The 25,753-nt window shown below is 37.1% G+C and overlaps 1 protein-coding gene across 3 annotated transcripts in view; it reads right to left on the reverse strand.

The window, feature by feature from the left end:
• Positions 1-25,753, reverse strand: part of BTRC (beta-transducin repeat containing E3 ubiquitin protein ligase) — a 182,160-nt gene that overhangs the window by 44,204 nt on the left and 112,203 nt on the right. For all 3 annotated transcript variants that reach the window (XM_080823445.1, XM_080823443.1, XM_080823444.1), the window contains one exon: positions 17,751-17,840. In XM_080823445.1, coding sequence (XP_080679571.1) covers positions 17,751-17,840 — 90 coding nt within the window. The remainder of the gene's footprint in view (positions 1-17,750; positions 17,841-25,753) is intronic.

Raw genomic sequence — 25,753 nt, forward strand, 5'->3', positions numbered from 1 at the left:
ATTTTTTGGTGGTGATCGATCTAACAGGCCTACCTGTAAATTAAATAAGGCTGCAAGAGTGGGCTGGTATCAGAATGGACATGCACCAAGAGAGTAGCAGTGACAATGTGGGGTGAGGGTGAGAAAAAGACAGAATCAAGACATTTTGGTAGATACTTTCTTAGGGATAATAGCAAGGAGCCTGGATATTACTGAAGGACTAAGTCAAACAACTTATTATTTTAAAGATAGTGTTAGACAAGCCTTGTGCAATCCTTGCGTCAGCAATGTACAAACTATGTACGTAGGCCTGAACGAGCTGGTTACCCAGCCTGAGGTTAAAGCCTCAAGTTTTTTCACACGTAAAGGGGAACAAATAGTACCACCCATTTCCCAGGGTTGTTAAAAGAATAACAGGAGATCATCTATAAACCGCTAAGCATATTAAGGGTGTGTCACATAAACACTCAATAAAGGTAGCTGTTATCATTTGCTAGTACATAAAAGCCATTTGGGCAATTCAGGCGGCATCAGGATCTGCCCACCGAACTCTGAAGCTAAAGTTTTAAATGAAACTCTGAATTTCAGAAGGGAAATTATGAATTAGAATATTTTAAAATATGCTAACTTGTCTGGCCACCATTAGTTGGTATGATCAGGGACAGAACTGTTAAGGAAATAACGAAAATTTAAGATGTGATTAGGTTTATCAGAAATCAGGGAAACTACAACTTCGGGAATTTGCGGTGTGCGGAGTTATCTCATTTAAACAAATACATTAAAGACTTTCTGTGTGCTAAGTGCTATACTAGGTGATGCAAACGGAGGGCAAATATTGACAAGCTGATTATAAAACGTATATGGAAATGCAAATGGCCAATAAACATCAAGGTAATATTGAAGAATAACAACAAAGCTGGAGGGCTTACTCTCAGAGTTCAAGATTTCACATAGTTCAAGACCTACACATAGGAACGCCTGGATGGCTCGGTCACTGAGCATCTGCCTTTGGCTCAGGTCATGATCCCAGAGTCCTTATAAATCATTCAGAAAAATACATAAAACTCAATAGAAAATGGGCCGAAAACCCAAACAGGCTTTCTTCACATCTAAATGGTCAATCAACATATAAAAAGAGGCTCAATTTTTAACTTTTAAGGGAAATTTAAATTAAAAAACACAATATAACAGTGTGCATATACTTATTTTTCTCCTTTTTATATTAGAAATATAATTTTGTTTCTCCCTCTCCTCCCCACTTATGTTCTCTCTTGCTGTTTGTCTCTCTCTCAAATAAATAAAATATTTTTTAAAAAACAGTTAAGATTGTAAATTTTGTTTTTTAACAATAAAAAAAAAAAAAACAACCATAACATGATTCCACTATATACCATCAGAATGCTACAATGAAAAAGCCAAAAAATCAAGTGTTGGTTAGTGAGGAAAAGGAACAATGGAACTCTCATTCCCTACTTTCGGGAGTATAAATTTGTATACCAGTTTGGAAATTCCAATTCCTCACCTAGATACATACCCAATAGGATACATGTATTCATTGTACATATTTACCAACAAATATACACAAATTTCTTGTAGTTATCAAAATCTGAAGGCAACCCAAATGTACATCTATAGCAAAATGGATAAATGTGGTACATTTATATAAGGAAACATGACACATCAATGAAAATTTAAAAATTAGAATGATATACAATGTGACTCTCAAAAAACATTATGTTGAGTGAAACAAGTCAGACAATAAAGAATATGTGTTGTATGATTCTATTTATATGAGGTTTAAAAGGAGGCAAAACTAGTGTTACCCTCGGGAGGGGAGTGACAAAGAGGACAGGAATGGGCTTCTGGTAATGTTCTTTTTCTTTTCTTCTTTTTCTTAAAAAACAAACAAACAAACAAACAAACAAAAAACCCCTCAGTGACTATCCAGGTGTGTTCACTTTGTGAAAATTCACTGAGCCAAATTCAGGGTCTCCCGAATACTGTATTAGAAAGAGATGATTATATTCATAGAAAGAGGGATAAGGGTGAATAAAGTCCTATTTGACTGGATATAGACAGTCCTAACCCTTATTTTTGAATATAAAGAAAACAGGTAATTCTAATAAAGATTTAAATTCTTGCCAAGTAACAGCCTTAGCCTCTATCTTCACTTGCGACCCTATGGCCACATACAGACAATTGTTCCCATATGCCTCAACTCTGAACAAGGTTAGAGCTCCCTCTAGCACTTTTAACTTAGGAAACACCACAGGCCCTTCCAGAGCTGACACAGTTTGGCGCTGCCCACGGTTAAATGCAATATGGCGATTTTTATTTTTAATTTGCTTTAATTGTTGCTATGATATGAATAATTAATAGGCTGCCTAAGCCAGTTTTGTAAAGTTCACAATACAGAAAGCCAGGAGAGAAATATCTACTTAGAAAGGAGGCTTAAAAATGGTTATAACTGCTATAATATTAGGGAATTCAGAATATTTATTCATGATTTGTGGCAACACTATGTCTTACCAACAAAGAAACACACTACCAAGCACTTCCTACTAAAAAAGTCTTCTGGTCTTCATTTATTTTTCTCTCCATGGCTGCATAACCATTGTATCTATAGTACTGTATAAAAGCAAAGTAGGTCAGTGTTAGGAGAAACTTGCTCTTCAATGGAGAAGAGAAAGGTTTGGCTGTAAACACTTAACCTAGTTCCATCTATTCTAAAACAAGTATTTATTAGCATTAAATAACCCCCTGGATAATAGAAACCTATTCAAATTGAAGCTGTACTCTTTTTCCCATGCTTGTAAACTCCCTTCTTCACTGACACCTTAACCACTGGAAATTATGATACCAGTGCTTCCACTCAGCAATGTCTATTTCACTTTTAAATATCACCAGAAAGTATAATTTCAATACGATGTTGTAATCCTACGCAATCCAGACAGAATGCGAGCAGGCTCTAAAAGTTCAATGATTATGATACACACAACTATCTGGGAATGCAGCCAGAAATGAAAGGGACTTCATTTGTCATTACTGGATTTCAAATCTTCCCCACCCTGAAAGAAACACTGCTTTTCAACACTCTTTTTAAAATACAAATATAAAACCAGGCTTGCACAGTAAGTTCCTTGAATCAAGGAGGGAGGATGAAAGAATGAAAAAGAAGAGAATGTAAAGAGTCACCTTAAAAATAAATTCATTTTAGTGAAGACTGTTATGTGTTATTCATTATTCTGCATTCTAAAACTAAGAAACAATTTTTTTAGTGATAATATGAAACAAATACCAACTTTTTTTTCTTTTCAAGCTTATGAATTCCTCAAAAAATGTGTCCATAAATTAAAGGAGACTTTACCAATGTCCAAGGAAAATTTTTACCATTTTGTTTTTCAACATTCTAAACAGAATTAATACAAGTCAGTAGGATGTTTTCTCTCGTGCTCTGGTTACACACGAGCACCTTTCTGCCAATGACAGTACGCAGTGGACATCAGATCAATCCTGGACCTTTCCTGCACGTACCACAAAGCCAAGATGCCACATCACCAATTAGTTTGGTTTTGCATCATGTCTGCTGGTCACATGAACAGCCACATTCATTCCAAGGGCAGCTCAAACTAGGGGTGAAATATTGTCTGAAAACAGTTCTTCATTAACCTACAGAGAGCCTCAGTCATGACTCGTGTTTTTCCTAAGACACGATTCACTATTGCTTCTCTCTCAATTCAACTAGTATCTGTTGGGAGCCGTATATCATGAACCGGGACAAGAATGACACATCTAAATTAACATGACAGAAAAACTATTTGATGCTGCCTCTTGCTTTCTGCACTTTACTCTCTTTTGTGGATCCAAAGGCTTCAGAACCCTGGCATTAATTAAGAAACAGTTTTATTACACACAATCAAAGCCTGCAAAGAAAAACCTAACAGACAGCAAGAGGAGATTACAAGGTTCAATTAACAGTTTTACTTTTTTGTGGTTGCTAATTGAGGTATTTTTAATTTTTATCATCTCACATGGAATGCTGAAAAGGAAAAACACTCTCAGTGCAAGAGAAGTTTACAAACCTAAAATCTGTTACCATATCACTATTTTATACAATCAATTTGCATACTTCTGGTGTTTTCCGAATCCTGGCTGCTTGTTAGTAAATTGTTAACATTTAATAGGCACCACAGAAAACTTTTTTAGATTAACCTCTCCCCCCCCGCCCCGCCCACACAAAACCACCCTAATTTCTATGTACTAAAATTCACAAACCATAGTGGTTGAAAGTACATGGCTCTGGGGGCAGTCTGGGTTCAAATTCCAGGTCTGCATCATAACTTGGGCAAGTTGCTCCATCTCTCTGAGTTCTAATTTATTTGTATGCAAAATGGGGTCGTATGCTTCAGGAGACTGTTGCAAGGATTTAAGTGAGAGTGTAATTCCCTTAACCCGGTGTTTGGCACACTGTAAACTTTCAATAAATAATAGTACAAAGGCTATCAAATTCGGTAACACAATCTTAACACTTAAAAAAAGTGTTTTATAATTTTTGTTTGTTTGTTTAGAAGTCAATTAGACTCAACAAACAATTTGAGAACTGACCTGCGAGTGCACATCAGTTTCATTCAAACTCTAAGATGAAGGCAATTTACTTTTGGATACCATTTATTTGCCTTTTATGAAGAACCTGTTTTATACATTTTCAACTGAGGGGAAAAAGGGAGTAAGTAACAATCTAAGTCTCAAACTTCTGAAGTGTCAAGAGCACTAGATAGCAGTATTAATTGGCTACCTAAAGAGTATACCAAAAAATTAGCTATAAAAAGCTCTCACTTAGGATTTACCCTTTACTGCATATTCTCATGTTATAATGTGGAGATAATGGCTCCTGTAAGTGTCCCAGTCTAGATGTAATCGTTTACATTACTCAGTACCCAAATCTTTCAAAAACATCCAATATTCACAAAACTGTTATCACTGCAAATGGATCTACTGGAATGTGGATACATGTGGTGCCTGTACCTGTTCCTTAAGTGTTCATAACAAAATATAAACAGTAGCTATATTTCTTGGACTTAATTTCAGAACCCACCTCCTCTTCCTTAAATATCACCCAGAGAAAAAGTTAATAAAAACTCCTCCAACTTATCAATTTTAAAGTCTAAAATTACATTATACTAATCCTACAAAAATCACATAAAGGAAGATCAAGGAAACATTTTTTTTTTTTAAATAGTAATAAAACTGTTAGGTTCTAAGCACTCCAATCACAGGAGTAACAGAAAATACACAATACGAAAAAGAACCTCACACACAGATGTAAATAAAGCCACCCTTTAGGTTGCCCATTAATCCACAAGTGGCATATTCATCTTATTTACAGTATTATACCCCCTGCCATGATATTCCATTACAGAGTCACGCTACACACTCCATAGTTAACACTGTAGGAACCATCTCTTTTTAAACACGGTTTTCTCTGTGTATTCCCCTTTTGGCCTCCTCTCAGGTTTGAAAAAAAAAAAAAAAACACTTTACAATTAAATTCCTTATGCTATTAGATATTCCAAGAAAAGGTGTATAAAGTTAAAGAAATGATGTCTGACATGTAAAACATAATTACATTTAGTTTACTCTTCTAGAAATATTTCACTCAACATTCCTGTTTGTCATGGTCTTAGTACTCCATGTGAGCAAGTACTCCCTACATATTTTTACAAGTCTGAGCATGAAATTTATGTCAACCATAACTATCAAAAACTTCTATTCTTTCTATTAGAGAATATGCAGGGAGATTCTATGTGCATGTATATGCTAATAGTCCTGTTTGTTCGCTTTTTGTTTTCATTTGCTTTCAATGAACCTGTTTCTTTATAAAGACTCACTCCTCTCCCAAGCTTTTTCTCTCCTCTCTGAAACAGTAAGGTCCAGCTATTAATTCTGATATCCTTACCAAGTCTTTGCAATCACTGATCTATCCAAAAGCATGTAAACAAATATAAAAATGTTTACTGAAGTGTAATCACAGCCTCAGCCTGGAAGCCTTAAGGGACATTTTTTTTTAACTTTTTTTTTTTTTTAGATTATATTCATTTATTTGACAGATCACAAGTAGGCAGAGAGGCAGGCAGAGAGAGGGGGAAGCAGGCTCCCCGCTGAGCAGAGAGCCCGATGTGGGGCTCGATCCCAGGACCCCGGGACCACGACCCGAGCTGAAGGCAGAGGTTTCAACCCACTGAGCCACCCAGGTGCCCCAAGGGACATTTTTTTTTAATTGACAAAATTAATAACCAAGCTTAATCAGGAAAAATAAAGTTTTGATATAAAAGAATTGCCAATATATACTTACAATGTAAATCCTGACATAGTAGGATGAGATGTGTATTCTAAAACAATTAGGAAGGTGTGAGTCACCACCTTGAGCTGGCTGTATTGGACTCATACTGTCCCACTCATTTTATATGTAGAACAATGGAGCACAGAGCCATGAGGTCATCTTAGACACTTCAAAGACCTGTGTTTGTAAGGTAGGTGATTATCACTGAGTAAGCATTTAAAGTTATACAGTAGAATTACTGACTAGGTAGCCTAGAATAGAGACCGTTTTCTGAGTACAGTATTTGGCTCAGTTCAGTCAGAACAACATTACCTTACAAGCAATAAGGAAGACAGGGGAGATGAAGAAATAACATTTGCTTGATGTGAAAAGTGCTACAGAAATCAAATGGAGAAAAGCTAGAGGTGCTTTGTAGTGTGAAGCCAAGTATAACAGCAGGAGAAATATAGGGCCTCCAAATACTATTTGAAAGGCAATCTGGTGTAGTAAGGAAGGACTCTGAAGTCAGAGAGACTGGAGTTCAAAACTTGACACTGCAACTCAGAGATGTGAAAACTTGGGAAAAGGCTTCACTTCTCTAAGTTTCAGATTCCTTATCTATAAAATAGGGGATATGCATCCATCTTATCAGGTTCACATAAGGTTTGAAACAGACAACACGGCTAGCACTATAGTGCCTCAACATCAGGCTTAATAAATACTAACATATTTTTGGGGTGCCTGGACGGCTCAGTCGGTTAAGCTCCAGCCTTCAGTTCAGGTCACGACCTCAGGGTCCTGGGATGGAGCCCTGTGTCAGGCTCCCTGCTGAGAGGAAGCATGCTTCTCCCTCTCCCTCTGCTTGTGCTCTCTGTCAAACAAATAAAGAAAATCTTAAAAAAAGAAAGAGAAAGAAAGAGATAACAGAGCTAGCACTATAGTGCCTAAACATAGGGCTTAATAAACATTAACATATTCTCTTTCCTCCTCAAAGTCTTGAGGAGTACAAAGTAGAAGAAAGAAAAAAAAGATCTTCCATTCTGAAGATAAGTAAGTAAAAAGATGACCATTTTCCAATTCTTTTTTTTTTTTTAAGAGTTTATTTATTTGAGAGAGAGAAAGTAAGAGAACACGAGTGGGGGTAGAGCAGAGGGAGAAGCAGACTACTTGCTGGGCAGAGAGCCCCAACAGGATCTTGACCTGAGCCTAAAACTGACACTTAACCAACTGAGCCACCCAGGCACCCCCAATCTCAGTTTAAATGTCACCTCCTAAAAGAGGACTTTCTTAGATTTTCAATACAAAGTAAATATGCAGTCACTCTCTATCACATCACACTGTCTTAACTGTCTTTTCTACATCTCATATTTTTTTAAAAGATTTTATTTATTTATTTATCAGGGAGAGAGAGAGAGAGCACAAGTAGAGGGAACAGCAGGCAGAGCAGGCTAAAGGAGAAGCAGGCTCCCGGCCAAGCGAGGAGCCTGATGCCGGACTCGATCCCAGGACCCTAGAATCATGACCTGAGCTGAAGGCAGCCACTTAACTGACTAAGCAACCCAGGCGTCCCTACATCTTATATTTTTTTAATAAGTATTTTGGGTTTTTTAAGATTTTATTTATGGAGTGCCTGGGTGGCTCAGTGGGTTAAGCCTCTGCCTTCAGTTCAGATCATGATCTCAGGGTCCTGGGATCGAGCCCTGATTTGGGCTCTCTGCTCAGCAGGGAGCCTGCTTCCCCCAATCTCTCTGCCTGCCTCTCTGCCTACTTGTGATCTCTCTGTCAAATAAATAAATAAAACCTTTTTAAAAGAAGATCTTATCTTATCTTATTTATTTATTTATTTATTTATTTATTTATCAGGCAGAGAGAGAACAAAGCAGGGTGAGTGGCAGGCAGAGAGAAAAGCAGACTCCCAGCTGAGCAGGGAGCCCGATGTAGGACTCAATCCCAGGATACTGGGATCATGACCTGAGCCTAAAGCAGACACTTAACCGACTGAGCCACCCAGGAGCCACTTCCAATTCTTTATATAGGAACACAGCCCTAAACTAAAAATCAGGGGGATGGGGAACTAGAAAGGATTATAACATCATCAGAGATACAACTGGTTCCATACATAAGAACTTTAAATAAAGATGTATTAGGTGAGCTCCAAAGGACTAGACTATGAAAATTTCTCTAAAGTGAACCCTATTCATGGGATTTGGGATTAGTAGAATTTAAGGTGACTTGGTAATTCTAGGTATGTTAGAAAACAAAAAGGAGTTTCTTGGTCATTCAGCCAGTTAAGACATTCTGTAATTACTAATATAAACAAAAAGATGCCCTCAAAAAGGAGACGTTTATTTAACACTGATCTTAAAGAGCAAATCTTAGTGGAAAAGAACTCTAACAACAAGAACAAATACTGGCAAGATCACTAGGTCAGATGGAAATCCCGAATCATGGGAAGAAAAGGAAAAACACCAAATTTATTTTATAATTAGTTGGTATAGATAGGATAGTCATTTAAATTCATAGCTCATTGCCTTACAAGCTGGAGTCATGACACAAGAATAAGATTTTATATGTATAGATCCTGAGCTCATGGGAACTGAAAGGTTCAAAAGGAGAGCTCAAGTTACAGAAGCTTTGTAAGTGATCTATTTACACCATATGACTAAGAACATATCCATGGAGAGCTTATGAGACAAGGCTTCTGAAACTGTCAAACTAGGAGAGAGGAAAATGAACAGCCACAAAATCCATAAAAGCTGTAAGTGTAAAAATCTCTCTTCCAGATTAAGGAATGTAGAAAAGTATTATGCAAAATTCTACAAGTGGGCTTTAAAATATTAACATGCACAGTAGCACCATTCTCTTAGAGTGTGTGGGGGGTTGGGGGGGAGTCCTAGGGACTCTTTAGTATTAAGTCACTGATCCTAAAATTCTGAATATGAGTATTTTCAGGAAAAGCTCACTGTCAATCAAAAAACAAAACAAAAACAAAAATCAGGTTTCTGACAGAATTTCAAATGTATACTAAAGATTTTGGGGGGAAGGAGGGTAGAAGATGGGTACTACAGGGAAGTGAAGTGCCTTTATTCTATAGGTTTTGCATAGGGGTATAATATCAGGGACTTACTTTCTATAAATATAGCATCTTAGGGCTTCAAGGCTAGAACCTCCATTAGTTATACATATATGAAAAAATATGAAAAAAGGTTCTATTAACTATGATGAGGAAGATCATCTTACATCTAACCTCAATATTTCATACTATACTTTAGGCTCTTTACTGTTAATTCTCTACTCAGATGTTATCAGATGGGTATCTGATAACTCGTTTTCATGTGTCAGTATTTATGTTTTTTAGTTTTTAAAAAAATATATTTATTTATGTGAGAGAGTGAGCGATCGAGAGAGCACAAGCACAGGGAGAGGGTAAAGCAGACTCCTCTGCTGAGCAGGAAGCCTGACCTGGGGCTTAACACCAGCACCCTGGGATCATGACCTGAGCTGAAGGCAGACGCTTAACAGACTGAGCTGCCCAGGTGGCCCTATGTATTAGTACTTTAAATAAATGCATAAGTCAATTAATTGTTAATATAAAAATCCACAAATTTATTTTATATCTCTTTGGAGGATAAATGGATTCATTTACATAGCATACATTATATTCTTGCTTTTTTAGTAAGCAACTAAGCTTAAGGTATAAAGATTAAAATACTGAAAATCTCATACCATTCTCAAAGCTAAAGCCTGTCAAAGTAGGCCTAGAAAACAGGCACTGATTTGGCAGAGAAAATCTGGCTCATTAATATCTTCCATAGCTTTATACCACATTTTCCAATATTACAGGGATAATTAACAAGGTTTCAATTTTAGTATAACTGAGCTTTAAATGGATGAATCAGCCTTTAGTCTCAGTCACTGAATAGATTTCCCTCCCATCTTCCTCCTATAAACACCATACTTCATTGATATTCAATTCTCAATTATATAAATTGAAATAACACAGCCCTCAACACTGAGAAGTCAATGGCAGGGGGGAAAAACAGTGATTTTCCTAATAAACAGAATCAGGGAAGGAACACAATCTAAATATGCCTTAGCTCACTGCCTGGACTTTGCTCCTCTTTTAAATAACTCAAAGTGACAAAAGTGCTCCGAGTCAGAAAACTTTAATGCTACTTGCAAGAAAAACTCTATAAACTGGAGGGGTTGGGTGGTAGAAGGTCAATAAGACAGAACCTCTTAAAATTTAATTTCTTGGGGTGCCTGGGTGGCTCAATGGGTTAAGCCTCTGCCCTGGTCTCAGGGTCCTGGGATCAAGCCCCGCATCAGGCTCTCTGCTCAGCAGGGTGCCTGCTTCCCCTCTCTCCCTCTGCCTGCCTCTCTGCCTACTTGTGATCTCTCTGTCAAATAAATAATATCTAAAAAAAATTTAATTTCTTTGCTTACTTGATTAAAAAATAATAAAAAAATAAAACCCTATGCACAATGCCAAAGAAAGTATACTGGTAATCAAAATCCTAAATGACCCCTGACAGAATTACTGCCTACAGATCACTAATACATCAACAATATTTGTGACATTACTTTGGAAAGTAGGCAGTGAAGTCTGTAAACCAGCTCTAGAATGGAATAATGCCTGTATGCAGCAAGCAAAGTATGATGTAAAACCCACGGATTTTTTTTCTTGTCTTTCCCCCTTCAGGAATTGTGCCTGGCATTGTGCAGCTGTGGTGCTGCCTTCATCCTTCTCTGCATTTCCAATCTTGCTAATTAAAAGGTTGATCACAGAACAATGCTCTTCTCATTAATTTCAGTGTTCCGATTGGGCAGGATCCCTGCTTACCCCACCTGATCTTTTCACACTGCTGAAGTTAATGTGACAGGAACCCGAAGATGGATTACCTGCTGCCATATTGCCCATCGCCTCCAATCAGGAACTATCTGTGTAAACTGATTGTTCTAATTTGCTCTCATTATTTTTACAATATCAGGAGAAAATAACGCACACAGCTCACTGTCAAAGCCATGAAAATCAGCCATTAGTTAAACCCAGACACTGAGTGGCTTTATTAGAGGCACTGCAGTTTATTGATGTAGCTCCACTCAAACAAGGCAGCATTTGCTTCAGTAGAAGGAAATGTTTATACTCAAAGTAAATATTTATTGTAATAATACCCACAGCAACATGATAGTTTGAATAATCCTGTTCTTATTTCAGAAGCTTTGTTTTGACACAAATTAACAACAATGAAGAGTTGGGTTGGCATAAGAAAGTAGATAACGTTTAATACACACTCAGTAGCATGAAAATCTGTCCATTAACACAAATCTATGAGTATTCCTCACCTTCTCTACCTTGTATAAATAAACTCTATTCTGTGACTACAAATGCTATTCAATCAATAAATAATGGAGATTCTTCTATTTTGCTCCACACAACATTTTTCCAAAACAAATTTTATGACTTAGGAATCAAAATTATTTTTATAATGGTCATACAGGTATAGTTTTAAATAAGAAAAACTGTATTCTTATACAATGTAAACATTCAACAAGAGTACTAATCCTTGTATCATAGACATTCACAATGTATTATGGAGTAGAAAATAAGCAATGGTAGTGAAACCAGCTAAGCAAACAAGCTAGGTTTTAAACCCTTCGGTAAGAGACATTTCTTAAAGTGGAAGGCAGAACTCTACAAAAAGGTTTGCTATTCAGTGAGATGATATCTTTAAAAGATTTATTCTGAGCACAAAGAAAATGTATTTTCCTGTTGTAAAGAAAATGCTAAACTCTAGAAGAAAACAAATTTAAACTTAGCATTTCTAGTCTTGTCTGGCTATAAGCATTTTGTAAAAATGTTAGCTAAATGCTGCCTGAACAGCATTTTGGGGAGCTGGAAAAGTGGGGTATAAATAATAGAAAATGATGCTTTTTAAATAAAGAAATTTAGTCCACATACTCTTCCTCCACTTCCCCCTCTTTAGTATGGAAGGAAACATGGCTTCCTCCTGTTTTCTTTCTATGCTAAGATTCCTAGGTAATGTGAAGGCAAGAGTATGCCCTTCTTGCTGCTCCCCTTTTAATGGCCACTTTTCGTTTTCTAAGAAACGTGTGCCATGCTTTTCTCCTTAAAATTCCTGCACTAAAAGACTGCACCATACTGCACTCCGCAAAACGTGCTGATGGCGCCAATTACAAGCCCCCAGCCGAATGCTCCAGCCCCCACCATTCGGGCAGATTTATGCGGACTCTTGCCGACGTTATTACAAGTCAGAGTTTATTGGGAAATTGTTACATTATGCGGAGTGTCTAACAAATTGCTTATGCTGCTATAATTGGATTACAACAGCCGCTTGCTCCCACCGGTAAGATTAGGCAAGTAGGACTCCTGCCGATCTCTGAGCGTTAGCAGTAATTTTATTTGCCTTGCCTCTCTCTTTCCTAACAACATGCCTCTCTCCCTGCCAGCTGTCTGCTGAAAAGGCACAGGCTTGTTCCTTGGCCCTAACAATGCAATTACAGCCCCGCAGATCGCACTGTTTGTGCATTAAGTACAGAGCCAAAACGAGGCGAATTGATCGTTTGACTTTTGGAGAAGCCATGTGATCTCTCGATGCGGGTGATCCGACATGCATCAGCAGGCAATACTGCAGTCAATTCTTGATGAAGAACTTTCTTCCTTCATCCCTCTCTCTCCCAACCTTTCCTTTTTCAACTGAGGAAAACACTGACTGGGCTCAACTCCTGCTAATCTGGACCAATCCACAAAGACAAACTTAATTTTATTAGCTCCCTGGCTAGATAGAAATGGGAATAAGTTTTAGCATCTTGAAGTGCCTCAGTCAGATAGATCAGTGGTTCCCAACAGTTGAACCACTGCTGCTATCTTTAAAAAAGGTTCATAAAGAGTTCACTGAGGGGAAAAGTTTATAGAAACACTGTAGTTCAAAAGAACTACAGAAATCTCCAGGTTCTGGCAAATAAAACTGCCTTGGAAAGGCTTTGTTTGAAGCTCTGTCTACATTCAAGGGCCCATCAAGAATCAGCATGGAAGCCCGTGTCCGCCTTTCTCTGCAGATCTGCTCTGCTGGAAGACACTGGCAGCCGACATGCAGAATCAATGCAGCTGACTTCAGGCTTAACATAGCCAGTCTGATCCTCGCTTATGGCAAAGTTTTACACATATTTTGTTGACAGCTTTCTGCTTCTTGTTTCTTTCTCCTACATGTTTAGCAATGAGTGCAGGAAGTAAGGAGACTGTGCAAGCAGTTCTCTCATTCAAGGACATAATTCATGAAGATTCTCACTTTTTTTCTTTTGAAATTAACTCTCTTGAAATGGCTGAAAATGATTTTCAACTTTATCAAATTAATACAGACCAGGATTCCCATTCACACTTTCCTCTCCAATGGCGTATGCTACTTAGGGTTCCTGAAGATGATCATACAACAAATGTGCAGTCAATCTGCTGATCCATTTTGGTATCCCACATCTGTATTCCTAAATATAATACACATCCAGGAGGTTATGTGTTCCCGAATCCTTAACCTGGCAAACACACAAACGCTTGTTTATAACAATGGTCCTTGATTATTACCTCAAAGTGAGCTGGGAAAAGTCACTTGACTAGTGTTTCTCAGACCCTCTCTATAATTCCCGTTAACACTCATTAAAATCATATGAACATTTGAAAATGAAAGAAAAAAATAGTACTTCTGAACCTTATTCCTGCCTTTTCAAAATAGCAATATGCTAATGTGTAACATGTTACATTCCAGAGTTTGTCTAACCTCATTGGCCTCGATGACATGGTTAAATCTTAACATATTCTCCACAAAGCTAATGTTTAGACCTGAAAGAGAGGCCTGTGCAAAGAATGGCCCATCTGACATGCTACTTGTGGAACAGTATATTAAAGAAGCCTGTTAACATGTAGTTTAAAACTCAAAAGAAACTCTGAACAGCTGAAATGCCTTATAAATAGCGCAGACCCAGAGGAAGTGCAAACGTCTGCATTGTGAATTGTAGATCTTAATTACCGACAATGGCTGGTACAGCAAGTAGCACGGAAAAAAAGTGAAACAGTTGCACTGTTCATGGTTGGCAATAATTCTTCAGGAAAATATTTACTATCAATCAGTTATGAGAAAAGGGACTCTGTGCTCGTAAAACAGCACGTTGCTTCTCATACCAGGACCATTTTGCTTCAGCATAATCTGAATTTAAACAGCTTGTTTCCTGCGGATATAATTTTGGAAATAAATAAAACAAGTCTTCTATCAAAATCTGGAGTGAGTGGAAAGGAACATCACATTTTTCTGTCTCAGTCAGTTGCAAACAGATTATTAGTCTCAAGTAAAAAACAGTAACAACAAACAACCACAATACAGAACATCTACAAAGGACTACTGAAGAGGTTTATTTTCCCAACATAAAGAGGCAGAACTTCTCCTACTGGGCAGGAATCTAGGTAGATGTGTTTAAACAACTTAATTTTAATTCTATGCATGCATGTGTAAAAAGTAAATTAGGAAAAACCTGAAACCAAAATTTTTGGTAGTATTTAAATAAAGTAAGCAAAAAAGAGAATATAAAAAATTAATGCTCTTAATTTTTCTAGTTGGTTTTCTTTACCAATTAAAAAACATCATCAAGGTTGACAATTAGGTACAATGCGATTATTGATTTTAAAGACTAAGTTGGTAGTCAATAATGACTGTCCATTTAAAGCTACAATAAATACAGAGCTCATCATGCTCCAAACAAGTCTCATGAACTACAGGGCTATAAGAAGGAAGGCTTTGGATGAAAAGAAAAGATGTTTCAATGCCTCCAAATATTACTTAGACTAAGTTAACACTGATAAAATGACCCATCCTTCATTTTTAGTTTTAAATCTTTTCTTAGGTCCCATTCTTCAAGTTAGAGATTCAGAAGATTATCATTAACCTAGAGTGACTGTAGTTTGTCTTACCACTTTGTTTTGTTATAGTCTAAACAGTACAGAAGGGTCCCTCTTCCCAGACCAGTTATAAAACATTCATGGTAAGGTTATTTCTGGCCAAGAAGAGACACATACTACGTACTATAAGGTCTGAACAAAACAACTTTGCTGTTTTTCAGGGAATGACCGGTATTAATGTCTTCTCTAAAACTCATAATAAACAATATTCAATAATAATAATGACTATCTCCACCAAACCAAAGTTACTTTGAATTAGCTCCTCTGAACTAGAGGACAAAAATGTTGATATCACTATATTATAGTTGCTCTCACATGGAGATAGTTAGACATTCAAGGCCACTTTGGAGTACAATCTGAATCAACAATAGACACTTGTACCAAACAAAAAGCTACTGCAGCCATATCAAGTGTAGCAGATGAAACACTTCAGTTAAGGGCTAAAGGTGAAGAGCAGGAAACAGGGACAAGCTTGCAGACCTACAAAAATAATGGCAAGTCACTACCTTTCAAAGGTCAAGCAATACATGAGGCCAGTAGAAACAGCACAGAATCATGAGATACATATAACACATGTAAATAGAAAAGGGAAAACTTGTTCTCTATTCTCATGTTATCGATACCTCACTGGAGGCTGTTAAAAGAAAAGAAAATTTTTTTAGCTACATGCTTTTATTTGCCATTGACCAACTGATCATATGGCTCAAATCAGAGGCAATGAACCAGAAGCCAGGATGTGGGCCAATAAAAGGAACCAGAAAGTTAGGTGGGTTCCAATAGGAAATGAAAGAAATCATTATTAAATTAGGGTATTGAAGGAAATGATGAAAGGATGTGGTGTCAGAATACTGTTAAAATAAGCAAGAATGGGATGAGAGGGTCACCATCTGGGAGCAAAGGAAACAGACAGATGAGCAGCAATGAGCAAACTTATTTCCTCACCCAAGAGCATAGAAGAAATTATGCCATTGTGCCAGATGCCAGAAGATTTCTAACCATGCACCACTGAAGTAGAGGGTGGGAAAAAAACAGAACAAAACACATCGTACAGACACACACCAACATGACTCTATAGCTTAGAGATCCTGGCTTACAAAGTATGGAGAAAACAAAAGGAACAGATGCTCACTTGGCTAGCTCTCAATGAAACTCATTAAAATTGTCACCCTGTCCTTGGATCGGTGCTCATGCTAAGATTTTACCTTGTTTAGCCAGAAGTCACCCACTTGTGATGAAACTGAACAACGTGGCCAAAAAGGAGAATTATTTTTAAAGGCCCAAATAATTGATACCCCATTTCAATGCACAAATGCTGGATACAAAATAGGGCCAATTAGCACTTGCTGGTTGTGACTACATGACTGAAAAAAATAAATATATGTAATTTATTGTTTTCACATTTTATAGCAAATTACTAAGAAACTCTAAGAGACACTTAACTGACTCTATCTTTTTAAATTATAATTTTAAATAAATTGACATTTCTTACATGGATCATTTCTAACAGTTATAAGTTTGTATGATATACTTTCAGTTGGTTAAGTAGGTCCAGTGACTATAGCATGTCTTAAGAAATAAACTAAAAATAATAAAAAACGTGGAGGTGTCCTTTGATTTCTGTAGCAAAGGATGGAGACTACCTGATTACCAGCTCCGACTCTAATAATAACAGTAGGTAACTGAAAGCCTTAGTGTATAATAAAATAGACTAAACTAGTTAAAGTTGGGAATGTTCTAACAGTGACAAAACCCTGAATAGTTATTAAGGCAGTAATTTTGCATATATGCAAGGTAAAAGTCTAGAAACAGCCCATACCGGAATTTTACTTACTCCTGGAATAATCAAAATTGCTGTTACCTAAATTTAAGTCAAAGTTCCTATGTAATTAGAGATACTTGGAAGATTAGAGCCATACTTAATATAATTATTAGACCATAAGGTCTCTAACATGTGATTACTTTTGTATCTATATACATGTACATATTTTATACATGAGAAAATATAGCTCATATGCATGATAAAACATACCTGTCCACTCAGATCAAAATCACCAAAAGCAGTATTTCTATTATTGACCACCCCAAAAATAGTAATAGCGATATAATAATTGAATTTTCAATAGCATACTTCACAATCCTTACAATGGTTATTCTATACTTAATTACATTTAGAGCCCATGAACAATCTTATAAAAATAACTGTATATTTTCTTTTACAAACCTTATTTGTAATAATCCATAACCAGTGTCAAGTAACAAATGTGAGTTAGACAGAAGTGTGACCAGAATGCATAAACAAAAAATTCCTTTACAACTGAAGAGATAGGAGACTCAACTTGCAATCTGCTTTGGAAATGATACCTGCTGTACTCCTTTTTAAATAGAAAATCCTGTGATGATCTTTAACAACAATACTGAGTGAAGATGTTTATAAATAAAGCATTGTTATGATGTAGTATAATAATATTAATGGGTAATATTACTTACTTTGGCCACACAATTTTCAGTCTTCATAGCAGTGCTTGCTAGACATACTGTTTCTTGGTTTAAGCAGAGCCTGGCACAGCTGTTATAGGTCTGTAAAGAGAATTTTTCGGAAACAGGTTTAAATATTAAAATGCGGTCACATACAGTTTTCAAGTTCTGTCCTATTCTCAAAATCAACACATGAAGAGACTTATGTATAAATTACAGATTTATGGGTACTGGAAACAAGGTAGGCAGGTAAAAGCAAAGAAAGTGAGAGCCCATAAGAGCCACTGATGAGCTCATGAACAAGTATGTAAGCAGCAGTGGTCTCTCTGTACGTATGGAAGGTGGGGGTGCTATTCAAAAATGTGCAAAGGACTTAAGCAGACATTTATCCATAGAAGATATACAAATGGCCAAGAAGCACATGACAAGATGCTCAACATAACTAACCATTTCAGAAATGCAAATCAAATTCACAATGATATATCACTTCATACCCACTAAGATGGCTACTATTTTTTTTTTAAGATTTTTATTTATTTATTTGACAGACAGAGATCACAAGTAGGCAGAGAGGCAGGCAGAGAGAGAGGAAGGGAAGCAAGTTGCCCACTGTGCAGAGAGCCGGACGCAGGGCTCAATCCCAGGACCCTGAGATCATGACCTGAGCCGAAGGCAGAGGCTTTAAACCCACTGAGCCACCCAGGTGCCCGCAAGATGGCTACTATTAAAAAACAGAAAACAGCAAGTGTTGGCAGGGATGTGGAGAAACTGCAACCAATGTGCACTGCAGGTGGGAATGTATAAGCATACACTGCTGTGGAAAACAGCACGGTGGTGGTTCTTCAAAAAATTAAAATTGGAACTACCGTATGATCCAACAATATCACTTCTGGGTATATACCCAAAAGAAATGAAAGCAGAATCTTGAAAAAGTTATATGGATATCCACGTTCCTAGTAGCATTACTCACAAATGCCAAAACATGGAAGCAACCCAAGTGTCCAGTGACAGATGAAGGGACACACAAAATGTGGCATATACATCAAATGGAATAGTATTCAGCCTTAAAAAGGAAGGAAATTCTGGCTTATACTGTGATATGAATGAACCTTATGGATATTATGGTAGGTGAAATAAGCCAGTCACAAAATGATAAATACTATATAATTCCACTTATATGAAATACTTAGAGGAGGCAAAATCAGAGAGAAAGTGGAATGATGGTTGCCAGAGCTAGAAGAAGAAATAGGATATTACTGTTTAATGGGTAGAGGGTTTCAGTTTTACAAAATGAGTTTTGGGGATGGATGGTGGTGACAGTTATACAACTATGTGAATGTATTTAACCCACTGAACTGTACATTTAAAAATGGTTAAGATGGTAAATGTTATGTTACATGTATTTTACCACAATTTAAAAAACTGGTTACACTTCATGGTAAGCAAACATTATTAATTGGCCAATATAGTAAAACAATGCTTTTAAGTTTTCCTTCATGTTTGTACAAATCATGATCCTCAAAGTTTAGCATGCATCAGAATCATTAGGAGGGCTGGTTAAGACACAGAATGTTGGAGTGCCTAGGTGGCTCAGTAGGTTGGGCAACCGACTTTTTGTTTTTTTAAAGATTTTACTTACTTATTTGAAAGACAGAGATCACAAGTAGGCAGAGAGGCAGGCAGAGAGAGAGGAGAAAGCAGGCTCCCTGCTGAGCAGAGAGCCCAATGTGGGGCTCAATCCCAGGACCCTGGGATCACGACCTGAGCCAAAGGCAGAGGCTTTAACCCACTGAGCCACCCAGGTGTCCCTGGGCAACTGACTCTGGGGTCATGGGATAGGGCCCCACATCAGGCTCTGTGCTTGGCATGAAGTCTGCTTTGGATTCTCTTTCCCTCTGCTCCTCCCCCCAACTTGCTCACTCTCTCTAAAAGTAAGTAAGTAAGTAAATAAATAAATAAATAAATAAAATCTGAAAGAAAAAAAAAAAAAGAAAGGAAAAAAAACCCCCAGTACACAAATTGTTACATCCTACCCCCAGGCTTCTGAGAATGCCTTTATAACAAGTCCCTAGTTGAAGTTAATGCTCTTGGCTTAGGAACACTCTTTGAGAACTACAATGTTGGAGAACTATATGTGTTGGAATTAAAGAGAAAAATCTTAAGACATAGGCAATCTCTTATAAGCAACAATAGGAAAAAATCAATTTTTTGAAATTCTGAATTACAGAATAGTTGCAAAATGAGTTTCTGTATACCCTTCCCCCCCAGCTTTCCCTTATGTTAATGACTTACATAACCACAGAATGCTTATCAAAACTAAGCAATTAACTTGGTACAAAATAAAGAATTTCTTCTGAATTTCACCAATTTTCCCACTAAGATCCTTTTTCTATTCAGGATCTAACCCAAGATGCCACACTGAATTTAGTTATCATGTCTCTTTAGTTTCCTCTAATCTATGACAATTTCTCAGTCCTGTCTTTTAGGACTATGACACTTCTGAAGAGTACTGATTAGTCTATATATAGTCTCTCAATTTGGCTTTGTCTCATGTTCTCTCATGATCAGATGAAGGTTATACATTATTGGGAAGGATACCACAAAGGTGATGTACTTTTCTCAACACATACAGTTAGGAGGCAGGTTGTTAAGTATTTCTAGTGATGTCAGACTTTATGACTATGGTCATGTCTGCCAAGATTCTCCACCATAAGTTTTTTATTTTTCCTTTAGGAATTATGAAATATATTGGGAGAAATATTCTGAGATGATGCAAATGCTTGGATTCTATTTCAACTTCTGCCTGCTAATTTTAGCATCCATTGGTGGATCTTGCCTATGGTAATTTTTACTGTGGTGTTCTGATGGTGATTTTTAGATTTCCTGCTTTCCTTCCACATTTATTAAATGGAATTATTTTTCTGTGAGGAAAAGCTATGATTTCTCCTATTATTTATGTCATCAATGGATGAGCTATTCATTTTGGTCAATTATCATTCTTCGGAAAGACGTAGGTAAAAACATTTAAGAAAATGGAGAAAAGGTATTATAAAATTGGTTTTCCATTCAAATGAAACTTTCAGAAATTTATAACCACTCAACTGTTTTATTCTTACACAATTTAAGCTGAAATTATTTCAAAACATATTTTAAAGATTTTATTTATTTATTTGTCAGAGAGAGCGAGCGAGCGAGCGAGCACACAAGCAGGGAGAGTGGCAGGCAGAGGGAGAAGCAGAATTCCCACTGAGCAGGGAGCCTGATGCAGGACTTGATCCCAGGACTCTGGGATCATGACCTGAGCCAAAGGCAGAAGCTTAACGGACTGAGCCACCCAGGTGTCCCCAAAACACATTTTAAAGGAATAAATTGGATCCTCTGACCTTTGTGTATAGCAGCTATTAGTGCACGTATCTTCTGGGCTCAGGGTTCAGTACTTTTTTGCAACTACTAATACCACAAACGTTTATTATTCAGGTATAAACAACACAAAAGCTTTTAGATGAAACTTCCTATGTTTATAAAAGACATTTATGAAGTGATTGGTATATACTGAATAACTGGTATATACTGAATAACTGGTATATACTGAATAAAAAATGTAAGCCGAAGAGTTCAAGTTCCAAAAATGCCAGAGATGCTTACATGGGATTAACCCTCATAAGGTAACAATTACAAACCATAGGGAAAAAATTTAATAATAACTACTTAAAGGCACTGGAGAATGACCTAAAGTAGTAAGAAACTGAGGGGAAGAATAGACTGACCTTCAAAGAGGAGCAACAAACAGGGTAACATCCATGTTTATGTGCTTTCTCCCTGAGGGTACTCACGAATCTACTTGATGCAGGGTGACTAAAATTCAGTTAGAAAGCCAGTTTATTGGCTTGATATGCCAAAGGTTGGAGCTCAGGGCTGCCACAGCTGCTGAAGATTGAGAAAGCATAGAAAACAGACTGACAGGGGAGGCCCAATTCTCCTCTAATACATGGCTAATCCCCAAACTACATACCTGAATGGGAGACTATAAGGATTCCAATGGAAAGTAACAGAAGACTGAAAGACTGGGGTAGGGACTGAAGCTGTTGCCCATGAGGGGAGACAGAATTTAGAATCTGATTCCTACTAAATTACAGGACCTTAATAGGCATCTCAAACTTTCACTGAAAACTTGGGATGACCCTGCATTGAGAGTAATCAGTAGGTCTTAGGAGTAAGGCCTCTACCTCAGTTTAATGGGAAAAATCAAAACATACCTGCCCTAACAAATGTAAACCAACACTCTGTGAAGTCACAGTGATCAATCAGTAAGTTAATTAGTAGAAGATAAAAGAATCCAGAGTCTCGGGGCACCTGGGTGGCTCAGTGGGTTGAGCCTCTGCCTTCGGCTCAGGTCGTGGTCTCGGGGTCCTGGGATCAAGCCCCGCATCGGGCTCTCTGCTCAGTGGGGAGCCTGCTTCCCCCTATCTCTCTGCCTGCCTCTCTGCCTACTTGTGATCTTCCTGTCAAATAAATAACTAAAATCTTTAAAAAAAAAAAAAAAGAATCCAGAGTCTCTGCATGAGTAATTTACAATGTCCACTACATAATCAAAAACTGCTTAGCTCTAAGAAGCAGATAAATGGAACCCAGAGTCAAGAGAAAAAAGAACCAGTAGAAAAAAGTCCTAAGATGATCTAGTATGGGAACCAGCTTATAAAGGCTTTATAGAAGCTATAATATTCAACATATTAAATGAAAGATACAATCACAATGGATAAACAGATGGAAATTTTCACCAGAAAAATGAAAACCCAAAATGAACCAAAATTCTACAACTCAAAAGTATACTATCTGAAATTTTTTTTTTAAGATTTTATTTATTTATTTGAGAGAGAAACAGTGAGAGAGAGCATGAGCAAGGAGAAGGTCAGAGGGAGAAGCAGACTCCCCGTGGAGCTGGGAGCCCGATGCGGGACTTGATCCCAGGACTCCAGGATCATGACCTGAGCCGAAGGCAGTAGTCCAATCAACTGAGCCACCCAGGCGTTCTCATACTATCTGAAATTTAAAAATTTACCAGATGGGCTTAAAAGCAGATTGGAGATGGCAGACAAAAAGGTCAATGAACTAAAGAGAGATCAACTAAAATTATCTAAACTGAAGGATAGAGAGAATAAAAGAACAAAAATGAACAGAGGCTCAGTTATCTGTGGGGTAAGTGTTAATGATCTAACATATTTGTAAACTGGAAGCCCACAAGAAAAGTGAGAATGGGGCACAGAAAACGTTATAAGAATAATGATCAAATAGTTCTCAAATCTGGTGGAAACCATTGGCTTACCGATCTGAGATCAGCAAACTCTAGGGAGATTAAATACAAAGATAACAAGAACTAGGCACAACAGTCAAAACTGCTGAGAACCAGTATCAAAGAAAAAACCCTGAAAGAGCCTAAGAAAAAAGGGGTGTTCCATACATGGGAGCCAACGATATAAATAAAGGCAGACATAAAAAGTTTCACCATAAACAACAAAGACTAGAAGGCAAGAAACAACACGATTAAAGTGCTGAAAGAAAAAAAAACAGGTTTTTTACTATAAGAACAAATAATCATAAATATGAAAAGGGAGAGATCTAGAACAAACTCTGTGGTATAGAATTAGAACTGCAGATACAAATATGAAATCACGGTTTTCAAAATGTATCAATATAGATGTAAAATGTAAGTTAATGCTTCAAACTTGGCTTCTAAATACCATTTTACACTGAAAAGAACCATAGCTCTCTGGAGATACACATATTCCAGGACTGCACAGGAAAAAAACAAGATAAACATGGAGAATACAGGGAATGAGAGGTATGTCACAGGGGCACATGTCAAAGGGATTCTTGTTAACCCAATATAGAATAATCTGAATATTAAAATAAAAAATATGAACAGTTTACAATCTGTTGGATAAAACAGGATACATTTTGGGATGCCTGGTTGGCTCAGTTGTTAAGCAGCTGCCTTTGGCTCAGGTCATGATCCCAAGGTCCCAGGATCGAGCCCTACATCTGGCTCCCTGCTCAGCAGGAAGCCTGCTTCTCCCTCCCCCACTCCCCCTGCTTGTGTTCCCTCTCTTGCTGTTTCTCTCCCTGTGTCAAATAAATAAACAAAATCTTTAAAAAATAAATAAATAAAATAAAATAAAATAGGGTACATTTCTTGAAAGACCCAAATTACCAAAACTGACATGATAAGAAAAAGACAACCTGAATAAGCTCTGTATCTATTAAAGAAACTGAAATTGTAAGTGAAAATTATTCCACATAAATTAAAAAACAAAATCTTCTCCAAAAAGAAAACTTCTAGCCCAGATGGTTTCATTGGTGAATATCATTAAATATTAGTGAAGAAATAACACCAGGACCATACACAAACACTTCTAGGAAATAGAGGAGGAGGGGAAAACTTCTCATCTCATTTTATGAGGGCAGCATAACCCTGACACCAAAACGACAAAGACATTAGAAAGAAAACTACAGGGGTGCCTGGGTGCTCAGCTGGTTAAGTGTTTAACTCTTGATCTCAGCTCAGGTCTTGATCTCAGGGTTGTGAGTTCAAACTCCACACTGGGCTCCATGCTGTGTGTGGAGCCTGAAGGAAGGAAGGAAGGGAGGGAGGGAGGGAAGAAGGAAAGGAGGGAGAGAGGATGGGAGGAGGGAAAGGAGGAAAGGGGGGAGAGAGAGAGAGAGAGAGGAAGGAAGGAAGGAAGGAATGAAGGAAACTATAGACCTGTATCCCCCATGAATACAGACACAAAAATTCTTAATGAAGTCAATTAATGTAATTAACCATATTAACAGAGCAAGTGTGAAGGGGAGCATTTGACAAAATTAAACACTCACTCATAATGACAATAACAACAATAAAACAAAATCTCAGCAAGCCAGAAATAAAAGGGAACTTTCTTAATCCCATAAAGGACATCTAAAAAAATTTCAACTAACATCATACTTAGTGACAAAAGACCAAACACAGTCCCTCTGAGACTGGGAACAAGGCAAAGATGCTCCCTTATCACAACTATTCAAAATTATATCAGAGGCCATTGTCATTGAAATAAGCAAAAAAAAAAAAAAGGAAACAAAAGGCAAATAACTTGGAAAAGAAGAAATAAATTTGTCTTTATTCACAAATGACAGGAAAGAGGGTCAAGAATATAAAATCAAATGAAAAAATTTATACTAACATTGAAAAACATTAAATAGAAATAAATCTGTGTAAGAAATGTACACTGAAAACTAAGAAATACTGCTTAGAAAAATTTAAAAAGACAAAATTAAATGGAGACATATACTATGTTTATAGACTGAAAGACTCAATATTATTGAGAGGGTAATTCTACTGAAATGAATATATGAGAGAGAGAGAGAGAATGTGTATGTGTATGTGTGTGTGTCCCAGAATATATTTAAAATCCAAATCAAAACCCTGCAGACTTCTTAAAAGAAATTGCTAATGATTCTAAAATTTATACAGAAATGTATCTATGATAACCAAAACAATATTAAAATTAAGAATATTAAAGACTCACACTACTTGATTCAGACTTACTAAAGCTGTAATGATCAAGACAGTGTAGTATTTGGTGCCTTATTTACAAACAATAAAGGAGAATACACTACTGATACACACAACTAAAAAAAGAGGACTTGAGCTTGTCTTCTGTCGAATCTAAAGCAGGGGTTGGTCAGTGCCTCAGCTGCTGGTACCCTTTGCTCTGCCTCCACCAGCAGCCTCTTCTCCAGGACGTTCAGAAATAGACTACACTTGTACAGCCAAGTAATTTTTGACAAAAGCACTAATGTAATTCAATGGGGAAAGGAAATGTCTTCAACAATGGTATCAAAACAACTGAATAAAAAAGCCTGGGGAAAATAATGAACGGCACACATAAGCCTTAATTTGAGATGGATCACAGAATTAATGGTAAAAGCTAAAACTTACAAACCCTCTAGAAGAAAGAGTATCTGTACAATCATGAGGT

This window comes from Martes martes (genome assembly GCF_963455335.1).
Source record: "Martes martes genome assembly, chromosome: 14".
NCBI classification, from domain to species: Eukaryota; Metazoa; Chordata; class Mammalia; order Carnivora; family Mustelidae; genus Martes; species Martes martes.